At 56.1% G+C, this 20,701-nt stretch overlaps 2 protein-coding genes across 4 annotated transcripts in view; one reads left to right on the forward strand and one right to left on the reverse strand.

Moving 5' to 3' along the window:
- PTPN1 (protein tyrosine phosphatase non-receptor type 1) overlaps positions 1-3,130 on the forward strand; it is a 69,362-nt gene extending 66,232 nt beyond the window's left edge. For both annotated transcript variants that reach the window (XM_078443955.2, XM_078443956.2), the window contains exon 10: positions 1,023-3,130. In XM_078443955.2, coding sequence (XP_078300081.1) covers positions 1,023-1,046 — 24 coding nt within the window. In that variant the 3' untranslated portion in view covers positions 1,047-3,130. The remainder of the gene's footprint in view (positions 1-1,022) is intronic.
- Positions 3,131-5,117: 1,987 nt separating this feature from the next.
- RIPOR3 (RIPOR family member 3) overlaps positions 5,118-20,701 on the reverse strand; it is a 73,803-nt gene continuing 58,219 nt past the window's right edge. For both annotated transcript variants that reach the window (XM_078443953.2, XM_078443954.2), the window contains 15 exons: positions 20,557-20,620; positions 20,171-20,214; positions 19,856-19,981; positions 19,633-19,778; positions 18,015-18,144; positions 16,116-16,688; positions 12,755-12,885; positions 11,714-11,837; positions 10,952-11,087; positions 10,153-10,314; positions 9,388-9,549; positions 8,680-8,882; positions 7,444-7,527; positions 5,732-5,822; positions 5,118-5,298 (listed from right to left, as the gene is read on the reverse strand). In XM_078443953.2, the coding sequence (XP_078300079.2) occupies positions 5,195-5,298; positions 5,732-5,822; positions 7,444-7,527; positions 8,680-8,882; positions 9,388-9,549; positions 10,153-10,314; positions 10,952-11,087; positions 11,714-11,837; positions 12,755-12,885; positions 16,116-16,688; positions 18,015-18,144; positions 19,633-19,778; positions 19,856-19,981; positions 20,171-20,214; positions 20,557-20,620 (2,280 nt within the window). In that variant the 3' untranslated portion in view covers positions 5,118-5,194. The remainder of the gene's footprint in view (positions 5,299-5,731; positions 5,823-7,443; positions 7,528-8,679; positions 8,883-9,387; positions 9,550-10,152; positions 10,315-10,951; positions 11,088-11,713; positions 11,838-12,754; positions 12,886-16,115; positions 16,689-18,014; positions 18,145-19,632; positions 19,779-19,855; positions 19,982-20,170; positions 20,215-20,556; positions 20,621-20,701) is intronic.

A 20,701-nucleotide genomic window follows, 5' to 3' on the forward strand; every position in this document is an offset into this window, starting at 1 on the left:
ATCTCAGGGCCTTAACCTATTCAGGAGTAAGTAGAGAAAATGCCAAATACGTGTCTCTCTGTCTCTCTCTCTCTGTCTCTCTCTCTTTTTTTTTTTTGCGTGTGTTATTATTTGTTTTTGAAAAAAAATAGAATTACAACACATTGTTGTTTTTAACCTTTATAAAAAGCAGCTTTTGTTATTTCTGGAAAAAAAAAGAGACTAGGCACTTACAAAACTTTCTTGTACCCTTAGGTGGTGTAACCAGATACACAGTTTATATTTGATTTCCCAGGGAAAGTCTCCCACACTTTTCCGAATGTAAACTCCTTTGGAGAAGAGGGTTTAAGGGTTTAGGGCACCCTCTTGCTCAGTCGCTTCCTCCGCTGTGTGCATACTGAGCTTGGACGGTGCCCGCGAGCTTTCCTGTCGTAAGAAGACAAACAACAAAAGGCCATCTCTGGAAAACAAAACCCAGCTTCTGCTTTTGCTCAGGGTGTCCCCGCCGGTTTTCCATTGTTCATTTCTCCGTTGATCCCTTCTTGTTCCAGCCATCTGGGTCATGCCCCGCCCTCGTCACCCCGCCTCCATAGACGGGGTTTCTCAAGGCCCCTGCCTCAGGGTCAGAGGTCACAGCAGGGTGGCCACCAGCTTTGCACCCTGCCCTTGAGATCCAGAAGGAGCAATTTCCACTTCCTTCGGAATATAAAGTGAGGGGAGGAGGGAGGATTGGCCTCAAGACACTGCTCCTGGAAATCACCTCCCAAGACACTTTTAAATCCTTTTGAACATCCTCTTTCCCAGCGACCGTCTTTGAGTAGATCAGACGGTTTAGCAACGCGCAAGCCATTTTTTTCCTTAGGGGTGATTTTGGGAAGGGGGCCGTTGTAAAAGAAAATCGAAACCCCCTTCCCTGGAGGCCAGCTTGGGGGCCGTGGCGTGGCGGCCGGGGGGGCGGCCTGGGGCGGCCGGGGTCGTGCAGGGCTCTGCAGCTCCGTGGGGGTGGGGCCGGGCTCATCTGAAAATGTTTGGTTTCATTCCAGTTCCTGTTCAGCAGCAGCACATAATCTCCTCCACTCCACCTCCACCCCACTGTCCGCCTCCGTGCGTAGAGCCCGCGCCCGCCTAGCAGGCACGCCGTGGTAGGTAAGGGCCGAGGACAGCGTAGCCGGCCGTGACCTGGACGGACGTTTGTTCTGCACTAAAACCACCCTCCCCGGGCTGTTGGTCTTACCCCTTTTGACGGTGTCCCCCCTCCCTTTCCTTTGAGCACCAAATCCGCAACCCGTTTTTTGAGGAGAACGAAGGAGAGTACGGGGCCGGTGGCCTGTGCGGGTCGCGAGGCTCGCCCTGCCCGGAGCGTGCTCTCGGCGTGGCCGGCGCGTCCGGGTGGGCGGGCATACGCTGTCCTCCCGCGGACCTCTGCGGAGACTCCACTCCATATTTATTGTTTGGTTTTTCCCCAAAGGCGTCCGTAGTGCACTAGCATTTTCTTAAACCAATAATGTATTAAGAACTTTTGATGTCAGCCTTGCATCAAGGGCTTTATCAAAAAGTACAATAATGAATCCTCAGGTAGTGCTGGGAACGTTAGATTTTGCCATGAGCCTGCTGCGTCAGACCAGTACTAGGAAGGAGGACGGTTGTAAGCAGTCATATTTCGTGGCATTGTGGGTAACGTGAGAAGAGGTTTGGCATATGTTTATAGGACATGGGATAATATATAACGAACACTTGGATATTTAAGATAACGTGGTGTGAGATTACTTTGTCCCAGTTACCCCCTCCCAGTTATCTGCTAGAACCTTGTTCTCAATCACTGCTTTCCCTGTGTGTATTAGAATATGCATGTATGGTCGTCTTGTGTCCTGATCCAGTACCACGTGCTTGAAATACTTAGCTCTCTGCTTATTAATGTGCCCCGTGTACAAGTCCAGTCTACCTTTGCATGACCTGATCGTTACGTGGCTGTGGTTCCTAAGGCTGTTGCTGAAATAATCACCATTCCGCAATGGGGTGATGCTTTTCAGTAACAGATATTTGCCTAATACCTGGCATGGCACTCTGGTGACTTCCTGGTGAGGCCCCGGCCTGTCCTTGTCCAGCTGGGTCCCACTGTAACTCAGACATTCCAAGGATATGGGAAGCCATAGTCCCACCTCACGCTCTGGACGTTTAGGCAAGCACGGTCCCGTTACCCCCCCCCCCCCGCTCCCCCTCCCCGACACCTTGGGGATCAGCCTCCACTGTCAGAAGTTGACGCTCTTCTCGAGCAGACCATGATTCGGAACCAAGGCAACTGCTGGAAACCGCACTTCCTGAAGCAACCCGGGTGTCGGGCCCTCGGAGTCTGCCTGCCGCCATCCCGGTCCAGGGGCCTTGCTGAGAGCCACGTCTGCCCCCGCCCTTGAACCCTGGGGACTGATGGTGCTCACGACTCTTCCTGCAAGGGAACTTAAGACCTCCACGTTAAGTGGCTTTTTTAAACAAGAAGAAGAAGAAAAACAAAACAAAAAAACAAAAAACAAGGCAGCTGTAGCTCACGAGCTGCTCATTCGCCAGCATTTTCACGTGTTGCCTTTCACGTGTCAGAAGCCCGTGCAGAGAAATTCTGTGGTGGGAACGTTTGCGGCATCACTGTGCAGAGCCTTGGAGAGGTGCGGGTGAGGCTGAGATGCCAGGCTGTCAGCATTTTTGAGTTGGGCTTGTGTGTTTGTTTTTAAAGTCCTGTATATGTATGTAGTAGTTTGGGTGTGTGTATATAGTAGCATTTCAAAGTGGATGAACTGGTTTAAGCTCCTGTCCTTGGAAAACAGATGGCTCTCCATCTTGTTACACGTATGTTAGAGAAGTAGCGAGCTGCTCTGCTATATGCCTTAAGTCAATATTTACTCATCAGGTCATTATTTTTTACAATGGCCGTGGAATAAACCATTTGTACGAAAATAAAAACAAACGAAAACAGCGAGGCGTTCTGGTATAATACCTTTTCAGGTGTATGTATACACGGCTGCATGATGGGGGGAGGGAGGGGGCGCGTCTCAGGGTCCTGTGACCTCACAGAACTATCAGATTGTACAGTTTTCCAACTTGCCATATAAATGATGGGTTTGCGTTTTAGTTGCAACAATAAATTTTTTTTTCTAAAGAACACGGATTTGGGGTGCCTCCCATGCCTTTGTTTAAGGGGCCTGAAGCAGGACGGGTACCTCCTGTTTCTTTTCTGCTGCCGCCCGCGGGAAGCAGGTGCCGTGGATCGGGTGGCCAAGGGTCACTGTGGCCTCCTGTGGCCTCCCGGGGTTGTGCGCGCCATTGGGCTGGGGGAACGCTCCCTTCCTGGTGAGTTTATTTGGCACTCCGGGCCTCCGCCCGGCTTCTTCGACAGCGACACCACCCACCTTTTGAATGTGCAAGCCCCTGGCTACCATGGCAGACGTGCACAGGACCTGCTCAAGAATGCATCCCCTGTCCGGCTGCCTGGGAGACCCAGCGGTTACCGCTTCCAGCGCCTCTGGTGAGCCACGCGTGACGGACGGGTGACGCAGAGGCAACGGGATGGAAAACTCATGTATGCGGTCTGCCTTTAAATCTCCTCGAAAGTGATCTGTTGACTTTCTGTTGTGAAGTAACTTCAGACTCCTAAGATGTTGGTAAAATATTGTAAAAATCGTTCGAGAATTCCCTGTCCTTCGAGGTTGTGTGACTGGATGCCTGCTGCTGAGTAAACGGTTCGTGCTGTAGGCTCCCAGCAGGATCCACGGGACTGGGGGGTAAAAACAGACGATGGTCATGTGACCTGTGGCACACCCACAGAGGACTGTGGCCACGGGACTGCGGTGTCACACCCACTGTCACCTCAGTCTGTTTCAGATACAAAAAGGGCATCAAAGCGGTCATGAAGCGGTGGGATGCCAGTGTAGCGAAAAAAGCTGAATCTGTAACTTTGGTGCAGAAATCACATGAGGCCAAAGGCTGGACAAGGAAGGGCCACGCGGCTCAGTGTCCGTGTAGGAGCGGGCGCTCAGGGAGCCTTCGGCCGCACGGGGGGCATAGGGGGCCTCAGCCCCCCGCCTCCCTCCTCACCTGCTTGTGCGGGAGAACCCGGCCCACGGGGCTGCACATGGTGCAGGAGGGGCTGCTCTTTTCCTCCCTGGGAGGTTTGTGGAAGCAACCACTGCTTTGTGCTTTTTTCAGGTAAAGTGAGACACCGATAAAATTCATTTTAATTGCAACTCAAAAAACTGAACATAGGAACAAGGCAAATAAATACGAAGTTAAACCGAAAAGCACAGAATATATACAGGAAGTTTACATGAGAAGGTTGAAGAGTACAGAATCCCCAATGCCATTGTCAGGAGTCACGTACCCCAGGTTGTCTCTGCGGCTCAACACAAAAACAGTTCAGGACACATTTGAGGGTTTTGGTTTTTTTTTTAACAGACTTAAATAAGAAACGAATCTTCTTTCTTTAAATACATTCTTCAGTGAAATCTTTCTTCAAACCGGCTGATGGCTTCTGACACAATTTATCAAATCGGCCCTAAGTTGACTTCCGTTCAAAAGTTCGATTCCATTTTGATGAGTGAGGTCACGGTGAATGCTTTTACTGACACGACACAAGGTTTCCTGGCCAATGACGTTTTCTTCCTTGTGCTGTTGAACACAGTGACGATAAGGTCCACGGTCTGCAGGCCGCCACCAGGCTCCACGGCGGCGTTTGGACTACTGCTTGGGTTAAGAGCATGAATCGTGGAAACCCTGGCTCTGTCTGTCTTCCCACCTTGCCCGGCTTGCCAAGGTGACGGCTTGCTGCCATGGAAATGACCCACTGCGTCCTCCTTAGCGAGGTCAGTCAGCCCGCTTGTCTCTTCACTGCCCGTCTTTATTGAACCAGCAGTGCTGAGCAGGCCAACCGGCAGGGAGACTTTGATTCCAGGCCTCAACCCGCCTGGCCTTGGCCCCTTCGGGGTGCAGCTGGCCGGGGAAGGTCAGGCAGATTCTCAAAACTGAAAGCTGGTCGTTTGACTCAAGTCCAACAGCCTTCAAAGTGCCGCACGTCCCCTTTTCCTGCTCCTATATGCAAAGTCCCATTTGTGCCCCTGGGCTGCGTGACTGGTCTGGGGACTGAGGGAGCACAGAGCATACCCCCACCCACAGCTCTGGCCCTGGGTCAAGGCAAGGCAGCAGCAAAAACAAAGGTGCCAGCTGAGGCTTCTTAAAATACAGTGATTTCAATATCCGCTTCCTGGCAAAAGGCTTCTCCTCTTGGTTCCAAGCAGAGTTTGTCCATCTTCTCAAAAGCTGAGCGTCCTTTCTCCCCTGAAATATTAAGGTGATCGGTCACTGGATTGTCCCCCCACCTCAGCGTTCCTGCTCTGGTGAACCCAGCTGGCTTTAGTGGCAGAGGCGGGTGGCATTTGGGGAGCTCCTGCTGGCCACTCGCGTGGAGGGACCCGGTGCCTCCCCCTTACATTCAAGACAGAATTTGCTGAACTTTATTCCTGCCTCGCACCTGGCTCTCACTCCCAAGGATCATAAACTGAAGCTGAAGAGAGAAATCAGGCACTTCATGCCACCTCAACCATGAAGGAAACCCATCTTGGCCAAGTGCAGTTACGTGGGTCGCCGACAGCGCTCGGCCTCTGCATTGTTTTGCATCTCTGAGGGCTGACCGTGGCCCCTCTAGCACAACCTTCCAAAGGTCGTCGCGAACCCCACTGTATCGCACACAACGTTTGATGCTGGACTTTACCGAATGACAGCGTGGCTTCCCGGGCTGCTGTTCGCACGGCCTCCAGGTCCGACTGGCACAGGCTGGCGATCTGATCGATGCTTTCAATGCCCTGTTTGAGGTGAGGGCAAAGAGGACCCATCAGGAAACATTTTAGGTAGCAGGTGGAATCTACTTTTTTGAGCTCTGTAAGACCAGCCCTGGCATGGTCTTTGGGGCCTCAGGCCCTTCCTTTTCTGAAGGCTTGTAGGTTTCTTATGTAGCCTCAAGTTCATCAGAAGGGCCCCCACCTTTTCGATTCTGACACCTGCTGCTGAGTCAGGCCATCAGCAGAGCTTTATGGATAGATTCCTTCTAGAAGGTCTGTCTTGAAAAATGGGAAGCCCTGCTTCCCTCTGGACCTTCCCACCTCCCCCTTGCTCTCCTAACTCTACCCTCTTGGGCAGGCCGTGAGAACATCAGTCGGAGGGCACAGCTGACCCTGGCTGCTCTCCAGGGCCAAGGACCAGAGTGCACTTCGGCCTCTCCTCCGGAGCACCCCTACCCCCTTACTGGCTTGGCTGTTCGATTATAACCAGATGGTCCTCCTAGAACTTCCCTTGGTTTTGTTTTTTTGTTGTTGTTTGTTTGTTTTTTCAGAACGAACGGGGTGAGTTTAATCTATTTTTCATCAAGCAAATTGGCGATGGTTTTTTTTTTAAATGAGACTTCCAGATGCAGGTGGGTTTGAGGCAAGATGGACATCCTCTCATATCTGCTTTAAGTGGGTGAGTTGTACCTGGAGTCTCCAGAAGTTTCATATTCTCCGGTCTGGAGTAACACTTTGTAGAGTCCAGCCTAAGGAAGTAATTCAGAACTCTCTATTTTTTAAAAGCGTTACATGCCAGGATGCTCATAATGATATTATTTATAGTAATAAATAGATGACAAAGCTTAATTTTCTACCACACAAGAGTGGGGGGGATCTGTCAAGGTAAACCCTCAACGGCCCCTTCATAGAGACTTCTAAAGCACTGCCAGTCTACCACTAAGAGCTTCTGTTTTGCTCACTGTTTTTAAGCTATATATGTAGCATGATCAACAATCTAAAGACATTTAAGTTTAAGAGAGTGAGCACAAGTGGGGTAAGGGCAGAGAGAAGGAGAGACAGAAGCCCGATTCAGGGCTCGAACTCAGTGAGCAGAGGGATCATGACCTGAGCCGAGACGAAGAGTCACAGGCTTAACTGTGCCAGCCAGGCGCCCCCAGCATGATCGACAATTTTAAATACTCACACACACCCACAAAAGAAGTGTAGCAAAATGCCAACGGTACTTTCTACTAAGTATTGGGATGAAGGGTGACTTCTACATTTCTGAATTTTACACTTTCTTTCCTATAACGAGCTTATTGTGCTTTTAGAAAATATTAAATCGAGGCCATTAAAACACAAGCCTAGACTTCCAAAGTGAGTCCCTAGGGCCACCTGCTGCTTCAGGCCGAGCCAGAGCAAACGCTCCTTGACTACTGTTGAGGGGCCTCTGCTGGTAGCACTGAGGTCTGCTCTAAAACGAGCTCTTCAGGGGCGTTTTTTTTTTTTGTTTGTTTGTTTTGTTTGTTTTTGTTTTTTGCTGGCGGTAGTTTTGGGGGGAGGGGAGGGGTATTCCCAGTGGAATAATTTTGAAATGAACCAACTGGAACATTAGCCATAAGCAGGCTTCTCTCCGTCACGGGCGAGGACAGGTCAGACTCACCCTGAGGTGTTTTAGCGCCACGCACGCGGCCTGCTGGAGTTTCCCATCGTTCTCCATCAGGGCGTTGGTGTAGAAGACCAGAGCCTGGAGAATAAGGTTGCCGTGAATGGGGGGTCAGCCGAAGCCATGCTGCCTGTGGCTAATCCTTCTAATGCTGGAGGGCTCCTCGAGCCCTGCTTCCCCTTTTCTAAACAAAAATCGGGCTGTGATCTATTCATCTCTGGGCCAGGCGCACCCAGTCCCAAGACGTATGCTGCGGCGTTTGGTGTCTCTCTAATAAACACACTGGTCCCTGGGCTGATGGTAATCAAAATGAAGAAAGCTCTTTTCATCTAATAGTATTTTCCAAATCTAGATAAAATGCTGCATCGGAGCGATCCGATGTCTGGCCGGGGCCACTCGAAGAATTGGACGTGCAGAGGGAGGCCCGAAGGCCGAGCACCTCTTCCCTTCAGCCCTGGTCCCCGGTCCCGGCAATGACCCCACCCCCTCTGCCACATCCGCCAGAAAAGAGCTGCATGGGCTTCACGAGACTCTGCAGATTAATTAGGAAGCGTGTGAGAAGGTACCCGGCCTTTGGGTGGCCCGAGACTACAGTCAGGCCTCGGTATTGCCCTCCTCTACCTTGGGGGCTGGTACCGTCAATCTAGAGTAGTCACAGGCCCAGGAACCTGAAGGGCAGAGGGGTCCGGTTTCTTGGTTTTCAAACGGACTGAACCCAACGAATCAGCCAGCCACACGTACTAGCTGAGATGAGGCTGGCCGTCAGAACCCTAAGGAAGAAACGCTCTCCATGCAAGCGACATCTCAGACCAAACGGGAATGTTGGCGTTGGCGGCACAGATGCACGAGGCGGTAAGACGTGAGGTCCCGTGGGTCCCTCGGGTTGCCGCCAGCAACCCCAGGTCCCTCCCCAGGGCTGGCGTCGCCCAGGGCAATGGCCTGAGAAGGACCGCATGCATGCACGAGCCAGGGAACCTCCCTAAGTCTAAACATCCTGGGACACCTGGCTGGCTCGCTGGCTCGGGAGGTGGAGCAGGTGACTGGGTTGGAAGTTTGGGTGTAGGGATTACTTAAAGTAGAATCTTTAAAAAAACAAACCAAAAAAACCTCGCAGCGAAGGCCACCCCCTTCAGAACATCCCTTGTTATTTTTCCGAGAGAGGAAGCCTGTGTCCCCCTGGCTGTCACACATGTAGCCATGGGGCTGCCGCCTCCCCGCCTACCGCCACCGCACCTTCTCCCGAAAGCTCTGGTTCCGTGCCGCGCTGGCCAGGCGAGCACTAGCCGCCCTGCACACCCGGGGGGTCCCGTCCAGCTGCAGCAGTGCCCAGGCCCGCAGCGTCTGGGGCAGGGGCTGGAGCTGGCCCAGCCGCTTCCCCTGCAGCTTCCGGATCGTCTTGACTTGCCCCGCACACTGCAGCTCCTCGGCAAGTGTTACTGGAAGAGAGGAGCGGGCCCAGGGTCCCTCTGACTGCGGTCGGCAGTACAGCTGCGCGTTTGTTTGGCCACCGCCGTGTTCGTGTTCGGGAAGCAGATCCCAGGGCAGGCCCCCACGATCACCAAGGCGCAGCCTGGGTCGGCCTCAAGGGGGTGCCTCCTGGAATCTCTAGGAATGCTTTCCGGCAAGGGGTCAAATCACCCTGAAAATTAATAAAACCTCAGCCCGTACTTTTCAGGACTCCGGCCAGCCACCCGTCACCCTCCTATCCAGCTCTGACCTCTGCCCTGTGCTTTCTAAAACCTCCTTCCCTCGGAGGTCATCTCCCTGCGTGGGCTGAGTGTACAATCTAATTCCATCTGGGGTTTCGAAAGAACAGCCGGAGGGGAAAGACGCAGTGGCTCGAAGACACTGGCTTCCAAAGAGCCAGGACAGAGGGTCCCACGGACGGACACTCCTTCGTTCTTGGCGTTGCTTTGAGGCGCCCTCCCTCCCAGCCCCTACCTTCTTTGGTGAGCTGGGCAAAGTGCTTCTCTAGGTCAGACACCCCCTGCCTCTGCAGGTAGCTGTGAAACTGGAACCAGGTGACCGTCTGTTCTTCGGGGAGCCCGGCTCCGGGGAGCAACCCACCACAGCTGACCACCTGCTCCAGGAGCCTTCGGCATGCTGGCGAAACAGGAGAAGGCCGTGAGGAGAGACTGGGCCCCGTGGAGCTCCGCCGCCGGGCATGGCTGGGGCAGTTTAAAGGCCTTCTAACGGCATGCGGACGGGTGTCCCTCACTGTGCCTCCTGTGCCCAAGAGAAGGAGCACGCTGCGGCTGGGGTCCGCAAGCCCCACATGTAGTCATTCTTGGGGTGCACTCCATGCCCGAGGCTGGGGACTGGGAGTATTCAGGCCAACTAGCAGCCGGATGCTGCTGGCTGGAGCTTCCAGAGGCCCTGGAAGGGAGGACGGCTGTCAGCTGTCAACAGAGAAAGATGCTCTGCTTTCCGAGGAAGAGTCCAGCCAACACTTTAAGACACCTTTATCCTGCCGACCTTTCTAGAAGCGTTCTTTCCTAACCCCTTTAAGGTTCTGGTGGAAGCCGTGCAGTCCATCCCCAGACAGATGTGCCAAAAGGCTAACATTTGCAACTTCAGGGCTTCGCAGACCCCTTCCTGTCCCGGGAAGAGGCGGTGACGTGTAGCTGAGAAGCGCCCTCCCTCTGGTGCCATGGAGACAGAGACAAAGACGGGGCTAGAATGAGGCCCTGGGGCGGGAGGGGGTACCTATTTCCAGTTGTCCCGGGTATTTCCCTCGGACTCTGTGCAGAAACGTCTTCTTGAGTTGGTTCAGCAGCGTCGTGCCGGAACAGGACAGGACCCTGCCGGGCTCAGTGCACCCTCTCCACAGCTTCAGGCACCCCTTCCTCCGTGTGGCCTGGGGGACAACTGAAAGCCCGGGTCGGGACCCGACTGACGGGAAGGCCGAGCAACCGGGTGGCCCCAGGATTTCCTTCCGCTGAGGCCTGAGAGGTCAGGGGCGACAGGGTTTCGTGCAGCTTTCCTTCCCACATCGCAGCCTGACACGCCAAGGACCGGCGGCTTCGGCCGTGGATGCCTTCCCTGGGCCCGTACCGCGGTCCTCGCAGTTCGGACAGCTGCTGCCACCAGCCTCTCCTCACGGGCAAGGGGAGGCTCCGTGGGGGGCAGAGGCAGAGCGGGGGTCACAGCTGTTTCTGGGAGTGCGTGCCGTGTGCCTTGAACGCGTCCTGGCGATTACCTCACGGAACGACACTACCCAGTGGCCTCCTCTTTAGACAGGTGGGGAAGCTGAGGCCCAGAGAGGTGAGTCATTTGCCCAGAGCCACACAGCCCACCGAACTAACTCCAAGGCTGTGTGGCCTCCCTTCTGCGCCCCACAGCGTGTACGTCTGAGCACAGCCCCGCCACCACCCCAGCTCGTACCCTCTGGGCGCCAGTGAGCTTTGGGCATCAGGACGGGAGACGAGGCTCCCCTGCCCTCCAGAGCCCATCGCTTCGTGCCGTCCACACGAGAGCGGCCCGTGGGCAGCGGGCAGTTACTTACTTTCTTCAATGGATGCTGCCTTGCTGACCTTCTCAAAATCCAGCACAGAGAGCATCTCCAGAACCTGCTTTTGCTGCACAGCTTCTTCCAGAAGGCATTCCTGGACCATCCTCGACAGGTTAGGAGAGGCAAGTTTCTGGGAAGCAACCCACGATGCTCCAGGTTAGCACAAACATGCCCTCTGAGGCCGCCGATCACGACCACGGCCCCCACCTGCCTCCCCCCAGCTTTTCTGTGCCGGTGGTAGCTCTCTGACTCCCGTCTGGGGGTTCCTGCTTCCCCAAGGTGGCCGAGATGATGGGATGCAGGCTGCGGCTTCTGGGGGCCTCCTCTGCTACCAGAAAGGGCCAGCCTGCCTGAAAGTGAAGCCAGCCAACGCAGGAAAGCAGAGCTGAGAGAGACCCAGTTACGATGTTTTTTGAAATCCTGGATCCACCTGGGCCTGAAGCCTACCCCAGGGCCTTTGAGTTCCATGAGCCAAAAAGTTCCCTTTGGTTGAGCCAGTTTGGATCGGAGCTCTGGCAGCTGCCGCAGAAAGCCACAGCCGCTGCTTTGGGGTCAGCACTTGGACTTTCAGGAGAGCCACGTGACCTTTCACCCAGGCCTGGACCTTCCACAGAGGAGCCTCCCCAGTCTCACTGGCTCTCTTCCTTGCACCATGCTCCCCACCACCGGCAAGATCAGATCTTCGCAGAGAGGACTCCCGCCCCCCAGCCCAGCTTCCCGGCAGGCCGCCCCACCCCCCACAGCCCGTGGCCACACCTGCAGCAGAGTTTTGCAGACGTGGAGGTGGACGGTGAGCAACATGTCCAGCTCCGGGGTGCCGGCCGTCAGCTCCCGAGGTGACACTGTCCGTGCTGGCAGCGGGGGCGGGCTCCTGTCCTTTCTGAGTTGGATTGAGAAGAACTGGGTGACCGTGCCAGTTAGCGGCTCAGCTCCCTCCGCGGGTAGAGGGGACCCTCCCTCCCCGGGGAGCTCCGATCAGGGAGGCCCGCTCCAGGGCCCAGGCAGATAGAGTTACACCGAGGAGAAAACCAACAGAAAAGAAAAGGCAAAAGCCGTCAACGAGGGGTGGCACGGGCCCTGGAGACTGGGGCGGGGGACGCGGGGGGCCACCTCCGGGATGTGTGATCTGAAGGCAGAAGGCTGCGGTTCAAGCTAATCCTTAGCTCTGTGACTCTGGACGGGCCTGCCCCCCTGGCCTCAGCGTGCTCATCTGTGAAGTGGGGACAGGCACACCCAGCTCCGGGCAGTGAGGGGTCAGGGTAAGCCTGCCAGCAAGCATCGCACCCGGCACCACGTTGGCCTCGTGGTGGAGGCCGAGCCCGAGGCCTGAGGAAGGACGGACGCGACACCGGGATGCTGGGTGGGATCGTGAGAGGAGAAGACGAGATGTACTGTGTGTCCTGTCTGGTGCTGCTGAGATTCGGGTACAGGAGCCGGGCGTGAGCAGGGCAGGTGGGGGTGGAAGTTTGCACAGAAGAGGGGGCCCATGTCCCTGCTGCCCGTTTGGTAGAGGACAGAGGTCCTACTGTGTCCCTTGTTATTTTGTAAGAGAAGAACCCAACCAGGCCCTTGCCCGCAGCTCAGGACCGTGCTGGGGGGTGGTCGTGCACTCAGTGGTCAGCACGCCCCTGCTCTGTGCCCAGCGGCAGGCATGCAGGGGTGGGGGGGCGCAGCAGAGGAACAGAGTAAGTACCAGTCGGGACCAGGGCGATGGAAGGCTGAGGCTGCAGGGGCCGACAGGAAGCGCGGAACTGAGGCCCGTCGCCAGGGTCGGTGCTGGGAGGGGAGGGCGCCTACCTGGGACCCTGGCAGCCCCCACACAGGGACAGCTCCTGCGGGGCGAGGTCAGCATTGAGGAAGGCGAAGCTCTCCAGGATGCACTCCATCAGGCTCTCGGAAGAGGCGTGCTCCTGGCGGGCGCCACGGGGCTGTGGACAGAGCGGCAGGACCTTAGGCCACAGACCGTCACCACCGGGTCCAGGTCATGAGCACCGCCCCTCGGAGCCCAAGTGCAACCCCCCACATCAAGGATGGGCACAGGGCTGTGGAATCCCCCGAGGCCCCCCCCCGCCCCCGAGTAGCCTGGTAGGTACGGCTCCAAAGCCCGAGGGACACAGACCCGAAAAGCCTCTCCTGGGCTCACAGACGCCCACAGGGACAGGGCGAGAGACAGGAGTGAGCGGGCAAGTGATTGGGGTGGGGGGAGCCCGAGAACACGTGTCCTCCCCCAAGAGGCCAGACTGCCACCTGCTGCTTGGGAATGTGGGGCCAGACCGTTCACTTTTCTAAGAAAAGCTGGAAACCTAGATTTTTGTGGGAACCTGCTAGTTTTTGAACATTGACAGCTAATCCCAAATCACTGTAAAAATAGGGTGTGAGTCAGGCTCAAAGGGAGGCTCAAAGGCTGCCCGGTGAGCTTCTAGATTTCAGGGTCTCTTCTCCCAGGGAGATGTGGAAGGAGAGGATGGTTGAGGCACCCCCTGACTGGCAGGGATGAGGAGAGTGCTGGTGCCACAGGTCCTGCCACGGGCTGAGTCCCCCAAAGGCAGATCCCTTCCTCGGGATCTAGAAATCCATTGCTGGAGATTTTGGTCTCCCCTCCATCCAGGGCAGGACCCCAGGGCTTGCTCGGTCCCCATCCCTGGCACGCCCAGGCCACGTCCCACACGAAGCCACCCAAGGCACAGCCTGAGCAGATACCGCCTTGAGAAGCAGAACTAGGCTCCTAAGAGTTGAGCCCGCGGAGAAAACCTTGTTATTCTCTTGTTAGAGAATAACAATGGCTACTTGCGGATCTTTCCTCCAGCAAAAAAAAAAAAAAAAAAAGTACGTTGGTGTATTTATGTGCGTGCGCGCGCACACACACACACACACACACACACACACACACACACCAGTTCTCATTATTCCAGGTGGTACCAAACCATTGCTCCTAAGAGAAATGCAGAGACCACTAGCCTCCGGTCACATTTTTATCAACCCATCAGTACAGAACCTCATTTCATGAGTACTTCTGTTTAAAGACACCTTATTTATTTAAAAAAAAAAAATTTTTTTTAATGTTTATTCTTGAGAGACAGAGTGTGAGCAGGGGAGGGGCAGAGAGAGAGGGAGACACAGAATCAGAAGCAGGCTCCAGGCTCTGAGCTGTCAGCACAGAGCCCGACGCGGGGCTCGAACTCACGGACCCTGAGATCATGACCTGAGCCGAAGTCGGACGCCTAACTGACTGAGCCATCCAAGGGCCCCGAAGACACCTTATTTAATTTACACTGACAATTCGTTCACACTGAACTCACACCTGGACGAGGCTTATGTAACCTGGATTTTGTCAGTGAGGCCCTGCACAGCCTTCCTGGGCTCACTTCACGAGGTCGGGCCCATCCAACAGCTTGAAATCGCCAAAAGAGAGGGCAAAAACGTGAAACACGCGGCACAAACTAGACGGCAGAAAGGGCACACGCGTTGGGACCGGGCAGCAAGAAGAAGGCAGAGTGTGTGAACCCTCTGTGAACAAGTGAACCCCTGGTTCGGCCCTAGCCGGGCACGTGCATGGCAGGTGACTCTGCACGTGCCAGCAGATGACCATGAGCGCATCACAAGTACTGATTTTGGAGTTACAGGTAAGCCTTACAGCAAGTAGATGAATGAGAAACACACAGAATCCATGAATGGTGAGGACCGACTACGTGTATATACACACACACACACACACACACACACATTATACACATACACATCAAACTAAAAACTATGGCCTATGCTCACTTTTATTCTTCGAATTCGGTTTGGTACAAGAAGAAAAGCTCCTCAAGTACGTTTAAAAGTATTGCCTGGGGGGCCCCTGGGGGGGGGGCTCAGTCGGCTCAGGTCATGATCTCACTGTTGGTGAGTTCGAGCCCCGCGTCGGGTTCTGTGCTGACAGCTCGGAGCCTGGAGCCTGCTTCGGATTCTGTGTCGTCTTCTCTCTCTGCCCCCCACTCACACTCTGTCTCTCTCTCTCTCAAAAATAATAAAACATTTTTTTAAATTTTTTAAATAAAAAAATAAAAGTATTGCCTTACTGCAATATTATTTTAAGGCTTTTATGTAAAGGAGGTATGATTTTTCAAAATACAGCCATGTGACAGAAGCTGCATGTTGCAGCCTCAAATCATTCCACACAGAAAGGCTGTTAAGAAATACAAAAGAAGTGACTTTTTTTTTTTCTTGAAATTCTCCGGCAGCTCCTTTTCAAAAGAACGTAGCAGTGATAAACAACTTTGTTTTGAAGTTCAGTTTTTAAAGATACAAAGTGAAACTTTCTGTCACTGGTGCTGAACGTTGGAGGTGGGTGTGTGTGTGGCCTACACAAGAGAGCGGTTTCAGCAAGTAACTGATGCTTAAGTAGCTGCCACTGTTGCACATTTTGTTGTCCATACATTTAAAATGATGTAATAGGGACGCCTGGGCAGCTCAGTCGGTGAAGCGTCCGACTTTGGCTCAGATCATGATCTCACAGTCTGTGGGTTCGAGCCCCGCGTTGGGCTCTGTGCTGACAGCTCAGAGCCTGGAGCTGCTTTGGATTCTGTGTCTCCCTCTCTCTCTGACCCTCCCCCGTTCATGCTCTGTCTCTCTCTGTCTCAAAAATGAATAAACATTCAAAAAAATTTTTAAATACTAAAATAAAATTATGTAATCAGAAAAATCGAATAAATCTGCCCAGGCCAGCACTATTGAGAGCCACCCGAGGGCAGCTCTTGCCACGGGCCCTGTCGAGGAACAAGCTCAGAGTAGGGTGTGTGGCTGCTCGAGGCCTCTTGTGGCACCAGCTCTGACCCTAGACACGCCCCGGGTCTGGGAATTGAACGCCCAACCTCAGCCCCGCCTGCCTGGGCCAGAAGATGCCAGAGGGGGCCAGGTTCTCTGGCCAGACAGGGAGCAGGTTTTCTACCCCGGTCCCCGACTTCCACTTCTAATCGTCCTCCCGGCCAGTGAAGGCCATCGTTCTCCCCGCTGGTCAGATGAACAGACTGAGGCCCAGAGAGGAGACGTTGCCCAGCTGGGTCACGGGGGAACGAGGCCAGGATGCCGGCCCAGGCTGGCTGCCCCCAGAGTCTGCTCCCGGTCGTCAGGCGCTAGTAAAGCGGGGCTGCTGGCCCTCCAGGAATAAACCCACCTTCAGCCGGTCCCTGCAGCCGAGAACCTGGTACTCCAGCTCCCGGAGCTGGGGCTGGGCAGTATCCATGGACCTCAGTAAATCCAGAACCTCTTGCAGCGGCCCCTCGAGGGTCACCCCAGGCCCATCCGCTCCGTCCTCGGCCTCTCCTTCGTCATCGTCTTTCTGGCTACCCGGGACTGTATGCTTGTGGAATGGGGAGCCCCGTGGCAGGCTGGGGCCCTCTGTTCCCAAATTCCTCCAGCCAGGCTGCTCCACAAATGAGCCTCCGGCCAGGTGGGCCATCTCCGGCAGGAGGCCCAGGGATTGGGGGTCCTCCTGGGCCTCCTCTTCGATGGAGGTGTTGGGGCCAATGGCCACGGGCAGGAGCCCCACGTCTGAGGTGGATGCCGATGTGCTGGTCTCGGTGTCTCGGGGGTCCTCAGAGCCGAAAGAGTCCATCTCGGGCAGCTCCTGACTCCGGCTCCGCAGGCCGGACCCCCGAAGGTCGCTGTCGGACAGGTAGCCGAGGATGGAAGGGGCCTTTGGCCCACCCAGCAGCAAAGCCTGCTGCGCTGGCCGCTGCAGGACAGACTGGGGAGGGGGACACAGGACCAGCCTGACTGCCGCACCAGGGACTTCCTGCCACCCCAGCGGGGCTTCCCTCCATAAAGACTTGCCCCGCACACGCGCATTGTCAACGTGACTGGGGTCCACCAAGGTGATCGGCGAACTAGAGGTGTTGACGGGACCCTGCAGCCCCATCCCCCCTCTAACCCCCCCCCTTTCCAGCCCCTGAGGCCACTTTGCTGCTTGTCACATCCTCCAGGCTCCACACCTTCCTGTCCCAAGGCCTTTTAGAATGACTGCTCTCTTCCTGGAACATTCTTCCCATATGTCTTTGTGGTCATGCTCTTGGCCCCTCAGGTCCTTACTCAAATGGCACCTTTTCTGGGGACCTATCCCTGGACGCCCTGTTTTCAATAGCAACTCCCACTTTGCCCCAGAAGTCCCCTCTCCCTCCCTGGTCTGTGTTCCCGTGGTCCTTAGGCCCTTGATCAGCCGGCGCTCCCTGAGGACACTGTCCCCAGCTGGCCTAGAACAGAGCCTGGCACAAAGTTGTGAATGAGCGAACAGCTGACACCAAGCTTGCCCCGCTCTGCGGCACCCCCTCCCTTCCCCTTACCAGACAGACCAATAATAATGTCTGATGTTCCAAAGCACCATCTGTTTTTATCAGGTGTTCTTTGAAAGCTTTCTCATTCATTAACTCACTTAATCCTTGCAAAACCTCACCACAGTGGTGCCGTTATTTTCAGTTCTCGGATATAGAAACTGAAGGCCAGAGAGGTTGGGTGACTTGCCCAAGGTCACACAGCAGGTGAGAGGCATAAATAGCATTTGAACCCAGCCGTTCCGGCTGCAGAAGCCAGACTCTGGACCACGTATGATTTCTTTGACTGTAATATGCTGGGCGCACCATGGCCAGAATACGGAAGAGGTTGACAACAGTAGCTGGTGCTAAGGAAGGGGCCCAGATCCCCGGAGGTCACAGGAAAGAGATGTTTTACTGGACACCATGTCAAGGTATTACCTACTGGAAACGTACATTAAATTTAATTTTGAAACAGACTATGGCTGGGGTGGTAGCACCACACAGAGAACCCCATTCCAGGCTTCCAGGAGAACCAGCCAGGCCTCGAACCAAGTCCAGAGGCCCCCAGAATGGAGGGCTGACAGGAAGGAAAACAGGACAGAACACCACCCAGGATGATCCCCAAACCAGGGAGCACGAGTCCAAAGGGGGACCGGAAGTGCCCGGCTGCCGATCCCAGCCCCACGTGCTGGCCCCTGGGGAGTCGCGCCCACCCACGGTCCTGGGGTGACCACAGCATCCCTGCCCTGGTGAGGCTCACTCACCAGGTAGTACCTCTCTCGGAAGCTGGGCGTGCTTGGGGGTGTCCAGTTGTACAAGGAGCCCTTTCTGCTGCCCATGGAGAACTTGCCCGTAGGGCTGGGCGACACCAGGAAGCTCTCGGTGTCAAACGGGCTGGAGGAGAGAACAGAGGGCCGGGGTGTCGTCAGTGCCTGGGAGAACGCGGCAGCACAGAGAAGACCTCGGGGGACTTCAGAGGAAATGGAGGTTCGGGAGGGGCCTGGCCTCGCCTGGGGTCACAGTCACAGCCTAGGGATTCCAGGTGCACATTCTCAACCCCCTTGGGAACATCTCACCACCCTGAGGGCCCTTAGCCCCATGGCAGGGGGCAGTGACTGGCCACCAGACATGTGAATGACACCCCCTTCAGAGGGCCCCTCAAGAAGCTGAGCGGAGGCACAGTGGACACTCCGTTCTGCCATTTTCTGGATAAACAACGTCACCATCCCTCTCATCCCGATCTGTAACAGGGGTGCCATCATTTATGGAAGGACCTCTGTCGGTCATGGTCACACGTAAGGCTGAGAAGCCAAGGTGGGTGTGTGAAATACTCCCAGGGGAGCTGGGGCTCCAGCCTGGCCCTCACCCAGCCTGCCCTGGGAGCCAGTAGGTCTGGGTAACCTCCCTGCCGCACGGACACCGGCTCACTCTCCTTTGCACAAAGGCCTGGCTCCTGCTCTGTGGGTTCTAGACGCTTCAGGCCAGCAGGACGCCTGTGTCCTTGGATTTGCCCAGCCTCGCATCGGATGGTGCTGGGCCGCCCGCGACCCTATAGACTTGAGGGCCTTCCCTGGAAAGAATAGTGTGCAGCCCCCACTGGACGGATGAGGACACTGAGGCTGGGGGTTCACCCGGCTCACTGGGAAGAAAGCGGCCTCTAGTGGCCCCAGGCCAGATGGAGAGACTGGGCAGAGCAAGCTCCAGAACGGAAGAAGCGTGCCCCAGCCCCTTAGCTCCTGCTGCACCTGCCTCGGGGAATAAAGAGAATTCTCTCCAAACACAAAGCTTCATTTGGGGCAAAAGAGCCCTACTGACAGAAAAACAAAGCCTTTAGAGACCACCAGCATTCGCTGAACGGCCCAAGAAGGTGACGAGTCGGCCGCCCCAGATGGGCACTCCCCCTTGCCACCTGTGATGCCCGATGGAGAGCCCCCAACCTGGAAAGGACGTGTTTTCGTGAGCGTCCCCATCCGTGGGGTCTGGGGTCCACGGGGCCTGGTGGACGGCAGGGGCCAGTGGGGAATGAGGTGGTGGGAGCAGTGAGGAGAGCCCTCCTGGGGAGGGGCAAGGCTCCTCCCTGGAACCCAGCCCAGGAGGTCACCGGAAAGGGTCCTGGCCAGCATAGGCGGTTCGTTGAAGGAAGGGAATTAAGACTCAGAGGGGCGGGGGCAGGGAGGGTGGGCAGAGGCTCCAGCCTGGCCGTGGGGCCCAGTGAGGGCAGGAATGCCCACAAGTGGATGCTAAGGTGTGGTCAGGCCACCAGAGGAGCCAGCGAGGCCCTCTTCCTTCTGCTCTGGGTGGGAGTCCCCTCTAGGTGGGAGTTTGGGGCCAGCCTCGGGGAGGGACATCGGGGCCTGGGGAGGAGGCCGGCCCCCTACTCACTTCCACAGCACCTCCAGCTGTAGCTTGATGGTGCCCAGCTCTGTGATGTCCACCACGATCACCTGCGGCCTGGTCGTGAAGAAGTCAGTGATGTCACAGGTCACTGTGCCCACGGCCAGTGAACTCAGGCCCCTCAGCTCTGTCACCTGAGGGGGTGGGAGTTGTGGATGACGCCTGAGCCCAGCCTCTGGGCACCCTATCCCCGCCCCTGCGCCTCACCCACCTTGATCTCGAAGTTCTCGTGCAGCGTGGGGATGAAAACCTTCTCCTCCTCCTCCCAGGTCTGGCTGTCGTCAGACTCGATCCGGCCCTTCAGCTTCCAGCGCTGGCGGCCCAGGCGCATGAGCACCTGTGGGCCCGAGAAGGGGCGGGTCAGCAGCCCCAGGGAGCCCCTCCCCCGCGCCACCTGCCTGGAGGCCCTTCCTGCTAGCTGGGAGGGGATGGGGACAAAGCCCAGCTGGGACCCTGGTTCTCAGCAGCTCCCGCCCCCCAAAGGCCTTATGGGAAGCCCTGAGGACTGACGCCCGAGTGGCCATACCTCGTACTGGTCTCCGGGACAGAGGCGTGCATAGCCCACGAAGCCTAGAACAGAGACAGGCTAATCTCTCCGCCCTGCTCTGCCCCTGCCCCACGGACCACAGGTCCTCCCTGGGGGATCCCCTGCCCACGTGTGGGTATCACCTTCAGGGAGGGATAAATCGTCATGACGGACAGCGGACAGGCCCGGGCCCTCATGTCCACCTCGGGATGGGACTTGGCTGAGGTCACAAGTCACGTGAGTGGAAACCCAAAGTTTTCCTGGACCCCTGGGACCCTGACCAAACCCCCAACCTCAGCAGAAGTCCCAGGACCCCCAAGACGGCCTGACCCCCACCCCCCACCCCCCACCAAACTGGCTTCTGCCCACCGACCCTCGTCTGTTACCTTTCATCCTGATGTGGAACTCTCCCAGGTGAACCTCCAGGGCCCCCTCGATAAGCCACATGTCCTGCAAAGCCCCACACGAGGCGGCTCACGGCCGGCCCCTGGGCCCGGTGAGGTGGGGGAAGGGGGGGCCCACGGATCCCGC

Source organism: Panthera onca, chromosome A3, assembly GCF_046562875.1.
Source record: "Panthera onca isolate mPanOnc1 chromosome A3, mPanOnc1 haplotype 2, whole genome shotgun sequence".
Lineage (NCBI taxonomy): Eukaryota > Metazoa > Chordata > Mammalia > Carnivora > Felidae > Panthera > Panthera onca.